The sequence below is a fragment of the Branchiostoma lanceolatum genome, chromosome 2, assembly GCF_035083965.1.
Source record: "Branchiostoma lanceolatum isolate klBraLanc5 chromosome 2, klBraLanc5.hap2, whole genome shotgun sequence".
Taxonomy (NCBI): domain Eukaryota; kingdom Metazoa; phylum Chordata; class Leptocardii; order Amphioxiformes; family Branchiostomatidae; genus Branchiostoma; species Branchiostoma lanceolatum.
Genome location: NC_089723.1, coordinates 21,829,426 through 21,846,344, shown reverse-complemented (window position 1 = coordinate 21,846,344; position 16,919 = coordinate 21,829,426). Strand labels below are relative to the sequence as shown.

Here is a 16,919-nt window from a genome sequence, read left to right as displayed (position 1 = left end):
ATTTGGCACCGAAATCGAATATTCAAATTCAATTAAGAAAAAAGGTAGAGGAAGAAGAAACATCAGGAAAACATATAGTAAGATGCGAAATATGAAAACAATAATACGTCACTCTCCTACCTATGGTATGGTATGAAATAAAGTATTTGTAGGCTGACGATGGAAAAGACAACACATCAGCAGGGCTGGCCCTTTACAAGTTATAGCAATAGGCTAGAGGGGGGGGGGGCAATGGCTGAGCTTTCTCAGCAGCAAAACTAATAAATGCATGATAACAAATAAACCCCCAAAATATACAAAACGTACACTTGATGAATGAAGCTCTTCACAAAAATACAATGGAGTTTCTTCTGTAGTTCTATTTACGTCGTTGTCCAAATTATTAATATCACTAAATCACGGTAAAGTGCCAAAAGCAAAGGACTTTCAATCTCATAGCGAATGCTATGAATGGATGTCTGATTATTAACACTAGAGCATTCGAGTACTGGTGTGGTAGTTCATCGTTCTTTAGGACCTTCGACAAGCGTTTACATCTGATTAGCAGTCACTCCGGAGACGATTGTTTGTCGCCACGTACCATGTGTACACGAAGAAAGGGTCTGTTTGCTAAATCGATCAATATTGCCATATCTAGCTGTTTGAACGCCTACATAAGCGCGTTGCCGCGATGATCTGAGCAACATTGAGTTGGATACTGACTGCTGCAAGCGCACTCGCTGTACCCAAAATGTTCCGTGTGATCGTTTGGGGTGCTCTGCTTCTTTGCGGCCAGTTGCAGTACGCTAAAGCAGCATCAGAAATATTCCGTAATGCCGGGTTTGAGGGAGCTTTAGGAACAGATAACTGGTACTGTGCAGGCTGTACCGGTGAGCAGCATTTGGGCGACAAGGTGGAGGGGGCCGCTAGCATGATGGCCAGTGGGAGGTGGGTGGACGTCTTACAGGCAGATGACACACATTTTACACTATGAGCGCTGCTGTCGTCAAAACCTGTGTTGTATTATCATCAATTGTTGTTGCTGTTGTTGTAATTAACCAAGTGGCAATATATTTTGATAATCGGGTTACGTATACTGTTGGGCTCGTGCGGGTTAGCCGATGAAAACACTAAAAAAAACTTTGGGGGGAGGGGCGATTTCAGGCAAAATTCGAGGAACTTGATCGACCATGATTGACTTGGATGGTGTTCTACGGAAATGTTGGCGCTTTATTTGGTGGATTCATTTCTGTTGCTTGGCAATGTTTCCCACCGCATTCATCCCAGCAAAAAGCCTTCATAATGTACATTTATGGCGCTTGTCTGTGGTGCAGAGGTCAGACAAACTGGCTGTGTGTGCAGCTGGTGTAGTTTCCACGGGTCTGCAGTTGTTCTCGAGTTCGCGAAAACACATCCACTCAGTTCAGATAACAACATGAATCAGACTGCATAAGACATCAAGAAAGTAAACTTCCTCACTATATTGTCACTTTATACTATTTTTTCTAACCCTTACCTCTTTCCTTGTGACTTCAATGAAAAGCGGCCTACACGCCGATCGGAAGCTTCTCATGATATGAATGAATAAAGGTTCAAACAAATACATTATATGATTTATAATGAGGGGCTGTAGGATTATCTACAGTGCCTGGCGCTCTGGCAAGGTGACATCGCAATTTTGATAGGACAAAGTTTTATCTGTACAACCAACCGTCTAGTTGGGAGTAAAGAAACTATCTCGTGATGAGTGTACTTGAAAAAAAACACATGGCAATTTTGTGTATCTATCGATCGATCGGTTGGTTACTTCATTGGTTGATAGGACGATTGGTTGATTGATTTATTATCAATTGATTTATCAGGACAGCTGAATGGGCCGGCCCTTCGTACACTCTCCCGTATGGCCGTGGCGTCCTTCCCGGTCAGACGTACCAGTTCCAAATCTTCGTCAAACTGCTGGCCGGAGGGGCGACACACGTCGAGGTCAAGATCAATCTTGCAACCACCTTCTCTGGTGAGTTACTTCGATAAGATTACTAGACATGATACTTGAGACTTTATTCCGTGAATGATTTCATCAGGCTGTGGAATGACTGATATCAAAGTTCTTTATTCACAACTAAGTATTTACATGGGCCGCCGTTTCGATTAAAGCCTGTCATCTTCATCATGGCAATACTGACTGGTGCACTGTGCACTGAAGCTAGCTAGGTAAAAAGTATTGTTATATACATACTTTACATTTGGAACCGCATCATCTCACCATTGTCGATTATCAATATCGATAGATGTAAACTAACAGCACTTCACGTTTGAAACTGATGGTTAGCAGTAACACCTAGCTTCAGTGCACTTTGAACCAGTCAGCATTGCCGTGATGAAAATGACAGTCATCGAAACGTCGGGTCGTGTAAATACTTGGTTGTCAATAAAGAACGTTGATGTTGAAACTTAATCATTGCATGTCTTCATGCAATTGAAGGGTAAAACGAAAAATGTATTATTTGTCTTTGTTGGCGTATTCTCTCGTAGTTGGTTTTCCATTGAAAATAAAATAAAAACTTAATCTCTGTTTCAGATGGAGATGTGAACTATCAGGAGGTGAAGCGGACAGACCACATCAGTCAGAATCACGGATGGGAGAGGATCACAAGCACCTGGACTGTACCATGTAAGTTAAGCGAATCAATATTATATAAGTGCTGTTATACTTCTGAAGTCATTTTTGAAGTCCAAGAAATGGGAATAGAATGGGTTCTCCTAGTATTATGTTTGATGCTATTTGTTCTTTATCGTCACTTTACCTAGCTTTTGACAAAGAGGTAACAGAGATGCGCCTGTACATTGAGGGTCCTCCTGCTAGTACTGACATACTTGTGGACGCAGCATCTCTGACGTCAGCTGAGGCACAGGCAGGGCTGGTCGAAGGCCTACAGGTAAGATGGTCGACATTTTCAAATCATTTTTATCTTACTTGAGGAATTTTGCATTCTACAATTATACTCTTTCAGACTTTCCTTCCCTTTGCCTTGGCTATTCAGAGCACGGAATAAGGTAAACCTAAGGTTTGCTATGAGCTTTGTCAACATTTATATATCATCAGATTAAGCTGAAGTTTGTAACTGTGTTCCAAACAGACAGTTTCCGGTGCAGAAATGGTGACCAATCCCGGATTTGAGGGTGACCTCAGCGGCTGGTACTGCATGTCGTGTACAGGAGTGCATTACACACAAGACAAACACGATGGAGGCGGATCTATGTTGGCTCAGGACAGGTACGAAAATATTTCATACATATATTTTAAGATAAATTACACCTTATGTGTTATACTTTTAACTATCCTAGATTGTTTTCACATCATTAAAGTAAGAAATCAGAGCTTTGGTAAGCCCTGGTTCTCCAGATCTTTCCTTTAGTCACTGGCGAAAGATTGCAGATGCTGTCTGAAACGTCTAACGACTGTTTCAAAATGTTATCCAGTTGCTTGTCGAATGAGTAACTGTTTTATTTTAAAGACTTTATGTGCTTAATGGGCTTTCCGTGCCTTCGGTTGAATCTTCTTGATTATAATCTCTTTTCTATCCAACTGCAGGCTTCCATCGCGAACGGAGTAAAGAAACTTCCAGAGTTAAGAAAAAGAGTTAATCTTATCATATGTGACTGAGAAAAAGAGGGACATTGATAGATTTCTGAGATATGCAAATTAAATCTTAATTTGCATGCATGATTCATGATAAACTTTCTGATCCTACTTCGTCACTCTGTGATTCTTTCCCAAAGGACTGCCGAGTGGGCGGGTCCATCTCAGGACTTGGCCTGGGGATCGGCCATTAAGAGCGGCTATACCTACATGTTCACCATGTGGGTCAAATTACTGGATGGTGGAAATACACCCTACAATGTAATTGCTAAGGTGAATTATAGGTTCAAAGGTGAGTGAGATGCAATACTGTGATTCATGCTGTTGTATTAAGCACGAACGGGTAATTTGTAAATACATATATGACATGTTCTACTGGCGATGATGTTGTGAAGTATCCGGTATTGATCCATATGCCAAAGACCAAAGATTTGACAGATGATTGAAAGTTATAACAGACGGTGTGACATATATGCTTATCATTCTCTGTACTTAAACGGCTAAACACATGTATGGCATGTAATACTTTATTATTGGATTAAACATATACACACATTTCTGCTCCCAGACGGATCCGAGGACTGGATTGGGATAGTTTCCTCAAAAGTGACAGCCCAAGATGGCTGGGTGAGGATATCCGGAGGACACACTGTACCTGGTGTGTATTCTTAAATTGTACATTTCCCTCAATCTTTTAACCTGGGAAATAATCGGTACGCACCACAGTTCTACCGCGACCGGGGTCCGTGGTAGAGCGCGACAAAAAGTGACGAAAGGGTATCGAGGGCCTAGGTTTGGGGTTAAAAATTCTCATAATGTGCTGCTAACTAATATTCAATACTAACATGGCTGAAAAAGCGTATGGATTGGTATTTTGGGTGAAAACTGAGTTTGGGTCCAAGCCTTACTTCCGGATATTGATCTGCGTTGAAAATGAAGGGTCCCTTTGCCCGAGATTGACCTTTGTTGCGTTCTGTGAGTGATGTTGCTATGCCTCGCACCGTGGATGATGATGATTGCGTTACACAATCTTTATCGCGGAGTGATACATGACAAACCAATTAGGGGCAAATTAATGTGCCTGATGACAAAGTCGTGCTGTTATCGTCCATCTTGAATATGAAACAGCTGCTTGACAGTCTGTAACGCATGAAAAGCATTGGTGCTATCTTCTTATTTCATCGTAGACTACAACGACTGGGTGAGCAGCGCCCGGCTGTACGCGGAAGGTCCGCCGGCTGACGTGCGCTTCCTCATCGATGACGTGTCGTTCCTGTCGTTCATGGACGTGACGACAGACAACTGGTGGCACGAGTCCAACATCAGGATCGACCAGCATCGCAAACGATACGTCACCATCAGGTGAGTTACATGTCAAATCACAACACTGCACTATTCAGATAAGAACACATTATGAATACTTTTGCAGAGACAGGAAGCTTTCAGATGTTTATCAAAATCCATAAGTAAAGACCGTATGTTCACCAACTGCCCATAGGTGATGACCATGTGTTCATCAAATGCCTATAGGTGATGATGTACAACCCAGCCCTCAGAAGGAAAGGGGGTCTAATCGACGGACAAAGGGTGTGAAATATTCCTTCTTGTCCATCATGTGCCAGCAGATTGGCGTTAATTTGCTACTTTGCATTTGAAAGGACCGACTTGTTGGCCGTCATTGGCTAATTGTCGGTGACGTTCGGTGACCTGCTAACAGCCATTTGATTGGACCTCGCTAGAAATTTACTGCCTGTCGTTAAGTGTTGCCCCCCCCCCCACCCCCGGACGAACAAAAGTTACTGTACTAAAACAACAGTAGCTAATTGAACTATTAGCATAAACCTTGTCTTGAATTAACTTTCTTTTGAAGACTAGGTCAAGATATCATAGAGTGTCTTAACCTCATTATCATATCTATTCAGAGTTTTGGTATAAATCTGGTTTTTCAATCCTTATCGTTAGTCACTGACGAAAGACAGCGGATGCTGTCTGAAACGTCTGTTTCAAAATTTTATCCAGTTGCTTGAGTAACTGTTTTTGGCGTGTCTATAGGTGATGATCATATGCATTGGTTCTCTTAGTTACCAATGTGAACCCAGACATGACCTACCTTCTCTACTTTGTGTGCAATTACAGGGTACAGACTCCAAACGCAGATGGCATCAGTGTGGAGGTATGGAAGTTGACTTGATTTCAAAGTTCTCGTGGTATGATAGCATGATCAAAATACTCATGCTAGATAAGAAATGTCATCTGTCAAATCCTAGTATCAAACTATCCGTTGTGTATGTGGTTGGTTGGTTGGTTGATTGGTTGGTTGGTTGGTTGGTTGGTTAGTTGTTTGTTTGTTTGTTTGTTTGTTTGGTTGGTTGGTTGGTTGGTTGGTTGGTTGGATGGATGGTTGGATGGATGGATGGATGGATGGATGGATGGATGGATGGATGGATGGATGGATGGATGGATGGATGGATGGATGGATGGATGGATGGATGGATGGATGGATGGATTGTTGGTTGGTTGGTTGGATGGATTGTTGAATTCAAAGATATATCAATTGTAGATTGATTGCTCAAAAGTATGCATCATGTTACAGATCACCCAGACCAAATCGCACTTTGCCTGGGGCTGCGCAGTAAACGCCTGGATCATGCCTGATGACGCCCGGTACAGAGATTTCTTCCTCAGCAACTTCGAGTGGGCAGTCTTCGAGAACAACCTCAAATGGACGCAAAATGAACCAAACGAAGTGGGTTTGTTATCATCATTACCTTTGCCAAGAACTGTATGTTTTAAGTAGCGTTGGTGTGTGACTCGAGAATTCCTGAATGGATTTTCTTTTTACTTGGCATGTGGGTTATTATTCTTAGCGTTCCGTGAAGTTAAGTAAAGGTGAACATCATTAGACACAAGTAATGCAAGTCAAGACCTCATTTACAAAGTATATGAGGATATGCTACAATAGCTTTCCTTGCTAAAAAACTCTTAATTGGTTTGAACAACATGTACTATTTTGGGTAGAGAAAATGATTAGCAATTTATAAGAAAGTTGGCTGTCAGCCGAAGAGAATTTCGACATGAATTATGAAGTGAGTCATACATATCTTTTTTAGGGTCAGCTTGAGTGGGGGTTAGCTGACCGAACATTGGAAATACTGGAGAATGCTGGGTGAGATTTTCCAAAGTGTTACATCTTAGATCATTATTACAAGCCTTGTGAATGATTACACACACAAACATGGCTGATTTTGGTTATTTCCCATCCATGATAGAGTTAAGGGCCATTAAAATCTTACCAGAAAAACAAAAGAGCGGACTCTGATATTTATCTTCACTTTAGCATTCCAGTCCGTGGCCACTGTGTCTTCTGGGGTGTGCCAGAATTTGTACAGGGTTGGCTGCACAACTACTGGGGCGGAGATTTAGAGCAGAAGTGCTGGAAAAGAGTTGACGATGTTGTGGGGCGTTATGCCGGAAGGTATATTACTTATCCTTCATTTATACGTCTAAATACAGTACTAGTAAGACTCTTACACAGGGTTGGTGTATTTTGGTAAAAGCACTTAGCAAGACTAACTCCGAACTATACTATGAAATATTCAATTGATAATGCATAAAGAAGCCAATGAACTATATCAATGTTCCTCTGGTACAAGAAGTAGCTTGATACCTGTATTTCTACCGTGCGTAGTTTAATCAGGAACTTTGTAAATCAATTGAACGTAGCTTTTGTCGGTACACAAACCTATTTTCTCTGTCAGTGCAACAGAGAGACAGGTCATTGAAACGTCAGGAGTAGACTAGAATAGGTTTGTGAAACGGCGAAAACTATGTTCAACCAGTATACAAACTTTCGAAAGCATTTTCTTTTCATGTTATATCTACCGCCCTTGAGTCAGGTTGGTCCACTGGGATGTGAACAACGAGATGTTGCACGGTGACTTCTACGTGCAACACACGGGCAGCTCCCAGATCCGGTACGAGATGTTCCGGAAGGTGAAGGAGAAGGACCCGAACGCCAAACTCTTCCTCAACGACTACAACGTCGTCAGCTACTGGGGAGAGACCAATGTAAGTTTCCTTTCAACCGACTCTCTAGTGTTTTCAGAATGCTAAGTATTCATAGAATAACAACAAATTATAGTCTTTAACTTTGATGTGACCAATTAGTCCTTAATAAAAATAATAAATGATGCCCCTGGTGTTCACATTTGGTATTTCTGTTTTGTTTTTTGTAGGCCTATGCTAACCAGATTTCCGAGTTCCTTGACAATGGAGCGCCAGTAGAAGGTGTCGGAGCCCAGGGACATTTTGGCCAACGCCCGGACACTGTTAACGTGCTGGTAGGCTGTTCATGAATTACAATAGTTACTAGCTACAATAATGATAATCATTACGTTTTATGCTACGTTCATATTTGCGCTGGTGCTCGTATGGCTCCGTCCCGGCCCTGAAGCACACAAAAAATGTCCCGGTGGACTGCCGGATACGGGTAACTCTCTGTGTTCGCACGATTACCTTGCGGCGTCTGTTTGTTACTGGGCCCCGGGTTGATTTTCGAGTTTTTAAAAATTCCGTTTCCCGGCCGTGTCCAAAAATGGCCCGGTAGCCGCAGGATGTTTCACGGGTCCACGTAGGGACCACGCCTGAAAGTGCAAAAAAAGCCCGTAAAGTTCCCGGCGGGGCCCCTTTTTTCTCCGTAGCATTTGTAATCGGAATGTATCATTGTCTCACGCATGCAGATTCAAGGTATTCATTATGCCTTTTTCTGTGTATATTTATCAGGAAAACAAATTTAACCAACACATTGGATACTGGATAAAAGTATCTGATGGAAACGATATTTTTCAGCACCGTCTTAACGTTCTCTCCTCTCGGGGCCTACCAATCTGGATAACCGAGCTGGACGTTAATGAGCCCAACGAGTATGTGAGGGCAGACGGTTACGAGGACGCCATGCGGGCTGCCTTCAGTCATCCGGCGGTGGAGGGAGTTCTGATCTGGGGTTTCTGGGACCAGGCACACTGGAGACCGAATGCTGCATTAGTGAATGGCGACCATTTTGGGGTTGGTCTTCTACTCTCTAACCTTGCTATCTTACAGAGTCTAGTCTCTAACCATAATCCCCCCCTCCCCCCTTCCTCTAGAGGCTGCTGCCGTGCTGCGTCCGCTGAACGATCAAAGATTTGACGGTCCGCTCAATAAAGTTCCTAGACAAGGAACCAATATTTCCCGCTAAGTTCTGTGTAATTTGTTGTCTTTTATACTCTCCGATCGTGATTTCGTTTGGAGTACTATAAAACTACACGGAGCAAGGTATTTTAGTGCATATGTGAGCTTACTTTTATGTGTCATATATTCTATAATTTGGGAGCGTTACGTTGACATCTGTAACGACGGAGGAACATTGAAATATGGGAGCCGAGTCCAAGACACCCAAGTGTAAGACGCCCACGACAAAGGCATGGAATATCAACATCGCCAAAGTTCCGCAGGACGAAACCCTGGCCTTTGACTATCAAGACGAGGAAAAGTCTCGATTGTGTGGGGTGAAACTTCGGACAAGCCAGTTAGACAAGTGGATTCAAGTTCACAAGGACAACTTTGACGAGAACTTTGAACAGCACAAGGGAACAAGCGTCACTTGGAAATCTGACAAAGGCACAACATGCCTGTCCGTCTTCTCTTCAACCGCCCCAAAGACAGGTAAAAGCCTCTTGTCAATCCACTTTTACCACAGGAAGAATGGTGTAATGGTGCAGGGGCAGAGAACCAAATGGTGGGCGGACATACTGTACCCTGAGATAAAAAACAATTTAATGATGCTTGACAAACGTACAAGGTCAAGCGCTCAACATGGCGCCCAGCGCGTCAGTGACGCCGTCAACAGATTCCAGACAACCTGCCCAGAACAGCCTTTGTCTTCAACACCATGTCAGACCAACGTGACAGAGACACCAACTATATGCCTAAATCCACCATTCCAAGAACACTACAGGGACTTGAAGACGCGACAGAACAGATGCAACAGGAATTGGAAAATGGCGCGCAAACTGATGACGCCATAACCGCCGACCCACGCGACCCCCCGGTGATTCCTCCGGCAGCCAACGTAACTTCTACAACAGACAAGTCGAGTAGTCCACAAAACGAAGCAGGTACGTCAAACCTTCCTCAAGGATACCTAGATCGTATGGTTTCCATGGAAAAATCCATCAAAGTGAGTGACTGTGCTTTCAGCGATCTACAGAAACAATACGTAGATACGATCGGTAAACTCAACGCCTTCAGGGATGATCTGATCATGAAAGAAAAGGAACGAGAGAAGACCCATGCGAAGACAATGAACACCATATCTACACAGCTCGAAGCCGCTCAGAAGGCGCTTGAATCTCACATCAGAAAGGCTACCTCAAAGCTACAGACCGACCTCACCAATTCTCGCAAAGACCTGGCCCAACAGAAAGAAAAACTCATAAAGGAGAAAGACGAAGCAACCCAAGAGATCATGATCGAAAGAAACCTGTGGAGAGAGAGACATCGTGATATGTCTCTTAAAGTCGATGCCTTGTCTGCATCAAATGTTGAACTACAAGACATTATAAAAAAACAAGATTCAGAAATCCAGGCACTTGTAAATAGATCAAAGGAGCTGGAAGAGAAGTTTGCATCTGGCCATTGTCATGTAACGAACTCTCTACACAACAAAGCCCCCTTTCCCCATGACAATGACGGGTCTATTTCACATGACAATAGCCATACTACCGTGAATCAGCAGAATAACAATTCAACCTTTGTTCTCGGCGTCCAAACGCCCGTTGTCAATGCCAAGATGTCTACATCTGTGAACACCCGCAAACTATCTGCAGACAACACCAACTTGAGAAGTGAGGATATCGAGGGAGGTGTCAGAATCTTCGCGGATTCACTCTTCCGAGATGTTGATCCTAACCGAGCCTTCAAAGAAGAACGTACAAATATTCACAGAAGCAGTACCATAACGGCGGCCATCGACAACATCAGCAACATCAAAGACTCCACAGCTAAGACTGTTATTCTCCACGTCGGATCCAACGACCTAGATAACAGCAAAACACACCCTGACTCAGTTCAAAGGACGCTCCATAACACCAGCAAGCTACTCGAAACAACAAAGAAGTCCTTCCCGAATGCGAGGGTAGCTGTGTCCCAGGTACTACAAAGAGGGTCGAACCACAATTCCACATTGAACACAAACATCAAAGCATACAATCAGGAGGTACTCAAACTATCAAAGAAATCAGACTTCATATGCATCAAACACAGGAAGCTGACCCAAGACAGGCGGCTTTATCTACAGGACCAAATCCATCTAGACCCCAGGAGTGGGACAAAACTCCTAGTAGCAGATGTAAAGCGAACTCTTGCATCACCGTCTATTCCACCAGCGAGCCCGGCACAGCCCCCCATGACGCGCCCACAACATGGACACCGTCCCTCCGGCCAGCATACTAACCCGGGATCTCTACCCACCGCCACCAATCGTGACAACGTCATCCCGTCACGAGGCGGTTTCAGAGGACAACCATTCAAGAACAGCGCCAACGCCGTGCCACTTGGACCAAGGATCACTCCTAGTCAACCATCTAAGAGTAGCTCGACAACAGGAGGCCAACAGGTTGGGGGAACTCAACACGTTACAACAACTTCGATCACCACGCTGCAGCTACCGGTACGACTCAGCAAACAGGCCGCTCTACCATGGAAGGAGATCGGTAAACGCATCCGCAGAGCATGGGACATTCTTATATCCTGATCTCTGGTTCCTTGAATGAACTTTGATTTGATCCGGTGAAAACATTTAACGCGACCGAGGTAAAGTCATTCCCTTTCTTCGGTTATACATTTTGCTATTCACATATATTCTGTCCAGTGTTTCATACTAGACGATGAATTATGTTCGTTTTTCTTTCTCCGTTTTCTCTATTGTGTGACTATATGCCATAATAACCGACTCCGTGTAGCTATAATATACCCTCATTCAAATTCAGAGGATGCCAAAAAAGTCTGCCCTAGTTTTTTCTTCTTGGAACATCCAAGGCAGCTGTTGTAAGAAATTTAACGATGAAGAATTTATTTCCTATGTAGTAAATAGTGACGTTATTTGCGTCCAAGAGACCTGGTTGGTCAGTCATGTAGAATTAGATATACCAGGTTATAGTGTTTTCTCTAGCAGTAGAATTAGAAGTAAAAGGGCAAAACGAAATTCGGGGGGTGTTGCAGTTTTTTTCAAAAGTTTGTACAGGAGAGGGATTTCTAAATTAGCCAGTAGTACGGTAGACAGTGTATGGTGCAAGTTTGATAAGCATTTTTTTTGGTCTCGAAAATGACTTATATTTATGCAATGCCTATATCCCCCCCGAATCTTCTTTTAAATCGACTCATGAATCTCCCTTTGAAATTCTCTCTAATGACATATGCAAATACTCTAATCTAGGTGACATCGCTGTGTTAGGCGATTTAAATGCAAGAACTGGCTTGCTAATAGAAAATTATTTTGACACTTTTGCGCTTGACAATCCTACATCGGACGGTATCAGTTTCACCAAAAGTAGACATAACAGAGATATCAAAGTTAATAACTATGGCAAAACATTGATAGATTTATGTTCAGCAGCGGATTTGACTATTCTAAATGGCAGATTCGCGGGGGACCTAAAAGGCGACTTTACCTGTTATCACTATAATGGATCTAGCGTTGTCGATTATTGTATTGTAAGCAAGTCTCTATTGTCCGATGTACAATATGTAAGTATTAGTCCAATCACCCAATTTTCCGACCATTGCCATGTTTCCTTCTCACTGTCAACAAAGTATTCCCCTCATGTTCCAAAAACTACCAACCAGATTAAACCCAAGCCAACAGCATTCATTTGGAACGATGAATCAAAATTAACATATCAAAGTATTCTAGATAATCAATATACAATTTCAGAATTTCAAAAATTTTGCCAAACATCTTTCTGTTCGACAGAAAAAGCTGTCACAAACTTCACAGATTTATTGTTAGACGTAGCTAAAAAGTCACTTAAAGCAAAGCCCATTAGACAAACAAAGAAACCCACAAAAAGCGGTAAGAAAAACAAAGCTTGGTTTGATCAGTGCTGCTGGTCTTCACGCCAACGTTTGAAAAGACTATCGCTGGCATTCGCCAAAAAGCAATTACTCAAACAACTGGATATGATTTTGGATTTTGACCGTTTCCAAAATCATATCCAGTTGTTTGAGTAATTGCTTTTTGGCGTATCTTATTACCTGGATGTCTAATCTTCATCGACGTATCGCTGGCATTGAAGAAAGAACCGTGGCTAAAAGACACTAGAAACAAATATTTCACAGCTTTGCGTGACTACAAAAAACTCATCAAACAGCGTAAACGGAAGTACAATTCCGACCTTCTGTTAAAATTGGAACATTTTAACAAAAACAATCCAAAGGAGTTTTGGTCACTTTTAAAGTATTTGGACAAAGAAGTAAATGGAAAACACAAGTCAAATACTTGCGATCCCAATATTACGTCAGAAGAATGGATACAACATTTTACAAGTTTAAATAATCTGATTAATGACAATAGTTTTGACACTATTTTCGAAAAAACGGTCACTGAATACCTTAATCAATTAGATAGTCAAACCCCAAGCCCCTTAGATTTCCCATTTACTGCAGGGGAAGTCTTGAATGGTTTAAGTTTATTGAAAACGGCAAAAGCTTCCGGTATTGACTCAATTTCAAATGAAATGTTGAAGTATGGGGCAAAAACCTTATGTCAGCCATTAGTGACTCTGTTCAATACTATACTCAACAAAGGCAACTTTCCTTCTAACTGGAACACAAGTATTCTTACGCCAATATTCAAATCAGGCGATAAATCTAATGTAGACAATTACAGAGGAGTAGCAATTTCTAGTTGTCTATCCAAATTATTTACGCTCATCCTAAACAACAGGTTACAAAACTTTGCAGAAAGTAACAACCTATTAGATGACTCTCAGTTTGGGTTCCGGAAAAGATGTAGAACTTCAGATAATATATATATCCTAAAATCTTTAATAGACAAATACACAAGTAAAAAAGGTGGGAAACTATTTGTATGCTTTGTTGACATGAGGAAGGCATTTGACAGTGTTTGGCGGGATGGGCTGTTCTATAAGTTGTATCAATGTGGTATTGGAGGAAATTTCTTTAATATTATAAAATCCATGTATAGGGACGTGAATTATGCCGTTAGATTAGACAATGGACTATCAAACTCCTTTCCTTCCGTATGCGGAGTAAGACAAGGATGTAATTTAAGCCCTTTACTATTCAATTTATTCATAAATGACATATCTAAGTGCTTTGATCCCACGAAATGTGATCCTGCAGTCCTAACTTCAAAATCCCTAAATTGTTTATCCTGGGCAGACGATCTCGCTCTGATATCATCGTCAAAACAAGGGCTACAGCATTGTATTGATTGCCTAGAAAAGTATTGTAAGAAATGGAAACTATCTGTCAATGTTTCAAAAACCAAGGTTGTTGTTTTCGGCAAAGGTTCTAAGAAGAAATACAAATTTCATATTTATGATAAAGAAATAGAAATCACTGACAGCTATACCTACCTCGGTATTCCGTTTACATCATCGGGTAAGTTCAAAACTGCCAGGAAATATTTAAAAACCAGAGCAATGAGAGCACTTTTTAAACTCAAGGCTCTTCTACTCTCTAACAATGACATTTCAATCAATCTTGGGAAAAACCTATTTGATAAATTCGTCAAGCCCATCTTTATGTACGGCTCAGAGATCACATGCTTTGACCGTTCTTCCAAAACTATGAAAATTATTGCATCACATACCGGTAACATCCGTGAATCTTCTCAAAAGGTTCTGTCAACTTTACTAAAAATACTTGATATTCAAAATAACTTTCCTGCCACCATTCGAAAAACCACCTCTTCTGAATCTAATAGTACCTATGTTGTATGTTTCGAAAGAAATACAGATAAAGAAATACTAATGCGTCATGCCAATAGCCAAACTCTACGAGAGAACGGCTTCCAAATCATAAACCTACACGCAAATCAACATATTCCAGAATTTGACATCATTGATATGCGTTTCCAGAAATTCCTGTTAGATATACATGCCAAAGCCTCAAACGATGGTGTCAGAGGAGAAATGGGAACTTTCCCAACGATGATGGACGCAGAAATGCAACTTGTAAAATACTGGCACCGCTTAGTTCATTTACCCGAAGATACCTTACTTCGGGAGGCATACAATGCTGTTCTTTTAGGAGAACATGATTGGGTTGTCCACGTGAAAAATATCCTCAACTTCCACGGTTTTGGACATATATGGCTGAACCCGAAGTCATACCATATAGATATAATCAACACTCAGCTACGACAACGTCTACAAGATGTTTATATACAAAATTGGCATTGCGCTATTCGAAACAATTCCAAACTTTCCTTCTTTCTACCTTAAACAAGATTTATAAGCAAGAAAACTACCTTTCAAACATTAAGAGCCTCGACGTACGTAGAGCAATCACAAAACTCAGAATTGGCTGCCATAAATTAAGTATAGAAACGGGGAGATTTCAAAAACTCCCTATAGACCAGAGGGTTTGTCCATTTTGTCCAGAGGTAGTTGAAGACGAATATCACTTTTTGATTGTATGTCCCAAATATTTTGATTTACGTAATTCACTATACTCAATGCTATCGTTGGACTTACCAGGATTTATCTCAATGGACTTAAATAGCAAATTTAAGTACATAATGACATGTGACAACCCATGCATGGTATACATTGGGAAATTTATTAAAGAATGTCTAGACGTAAGAAACTCCTCCAATAATTGTAAAATCCCATTGTCATCCCATACTACTACACCATATTGTATAAGATAGACTAGTACACCATATTGTATAAGATAGACGGATTAGCCTAGTAGAATGTTATCTATGTACCAGTGAATGCCATACTCTGTACCTTGTACAATTGTTGAGCAATAAAGTTATTATTATTATCACATTTCACATCGCAGATCATGATTCTATCAAAAAACGAAGGGTCACACAAATTCAATTTTGGTCATTGCTGGTCACCCTGGGATCGCCTATCAAACATATGACCATGTACCTATCAATATGTTCTGTGGATGCACGTGCACCTTGCAATTGTCTACTTTTTGCCCTCAGCACGCCGTAAGTACGCTAGTGATCTATGGACAGTACTGGATATTGATTCTAATACCTAATGTACATCGTATTTTCTTGCAGATCAACGAGGCCGGTCGCCGTTGGCAGCGGCTTGTCTTCAACGACTGGCGCACCAACCTGTCCCTCACGGTCGGCATCGTGACGCCAGAAGGCAAGGAGTTCATCTTCCGTGGTTTCCATGGTAACTACGACGTCAAGGTCAAGTTCCACGGTCAGGTGGTGGCCACGAAGACGTTCTACCTGTCTCCTGGAGCCGGCGCCCTTACTGTGGATGTGGCCATGCCCAACGACATTATTGTCGGCTGAACACGTGAAAAACATGAAACGTCAACTTGGATTTGATCAATAAAGACTCACGCAATGAATCTCATTTTGTCATTTCTTTCTAATCTAACATGTATTTTTTACATCACGAAATACTTACCATAATTATTACCATGCTCTGGATGCTCTGGATTTGCTGAAGATCTAACACTTCTGGATGTAGCTCTTGCTTTTCATCTCAAGAAAGTGCTCGAATACCCACAAACACCTTATGTTTACAGTCGACTAATTATGTTTTACTTCTTAGGGATGTAGCCTATCATTAATGTATGTACGACCGTCCGAACACCCAGTTTACGATATGGCGTGCTTTTATCAGTCCATCTATTGATTCCAGCGTTGTTGTGTCCTGTAGAATGGAAGACGATATGTCGGTTCATGTGTTGGAGTTCTAAAGGGCAGATTTTAACAGGTGTATGTTCACATAAGTCATTTTGCAGCTTAAGGCTTTCAAACGCGATCAATACCAATCGGAAGCCTAATTTGTGTTTTTATCAGCGTTAATGTTTGTTCGTGTATTTGTTATGTATGGACAGGATGGGTGGTTGGACCGGTTGGTGCCATTATGTGGTCCATGGGAACAACATCGCTCATAGCCAGACGTCCAGCCTTCAGAACATGTTCAACTGCTGTCCGACTAGGGATAACAGGAGGCCTATCCAAGTGCTCCTTAGAAACTCTTCCTGTATTTTTCTGTCGCGGTTACACATAGTGGAACATGGTCTTTCG

At 41.7% G+C, this 16,919-nt stretch overlaps 1 protein-coding gene across 1 annotated transcript; it reads left to right on the top strand.

The window, feature by feature from the left end:
• Window positions 1–356: 356 nt before the first annotated feature.
• On the top strand, window positions 357–16,231 carry LOC136427922 (uncharacterized). The gene is made up of 16 exons (XM_066417155.1): window positions 357–927; window positions 1,842–1,993; window positions 2,558–2,650; window positions 2,788–2,915; window positions 3,117–3,253; window positions 3,760–3,911; window positions 4,188–4,277; window positions 4,807–4,981; window positions 5,756–5,792; window positions 6,213–6,365; window positions 6,730–6,785; window positions 6,957–7,094; window positions 7,516–7,687; window positions 7,855–7,959; window positions 8,468–8,683; window positions 15,927–16,231. Exons 1-16 carry the CDS (start codon window positions 731–733, stop codon window positions 16,170–16,172), a joined length of 2,247 nt encoding a protein of 748 aa, XP_066273252.1. The 5' UTR covers window positions 357–730; the 3' UTR covers window positions 16,173–16,231.
• Window positions 16,232–16,919: the final 688 nt, after the last annotated feature.

What these genes read in the sequence shown, in the direction of transcription:
- LOC136427922 (XM_066417155.1), top strand. Translation starts at nt 731, where the DNA reads ATGTTCCGTGTGATCGTTTGGGGTGCTCTGCTTCTTTGCGGCCAGTTG. An exon ending in AAGCACCTGGACTGTACCAT is followed by an intron (nt 2,651 to 2,787) that starts GTAAGTTAAGCG and finishes CACTTTACCTAG; the next exon opens with CTTTTGACAAAGAGGTAACA. An exon ending in TGAATGGCGACCATTTTGGG is followed by an intron (nt 8,684 to 15,926) that starts GTTGGTCTTCTA and finishes ATTTTCTTGCAG; the next exon opens with ATCAACGAGGCCGGTCGCCG.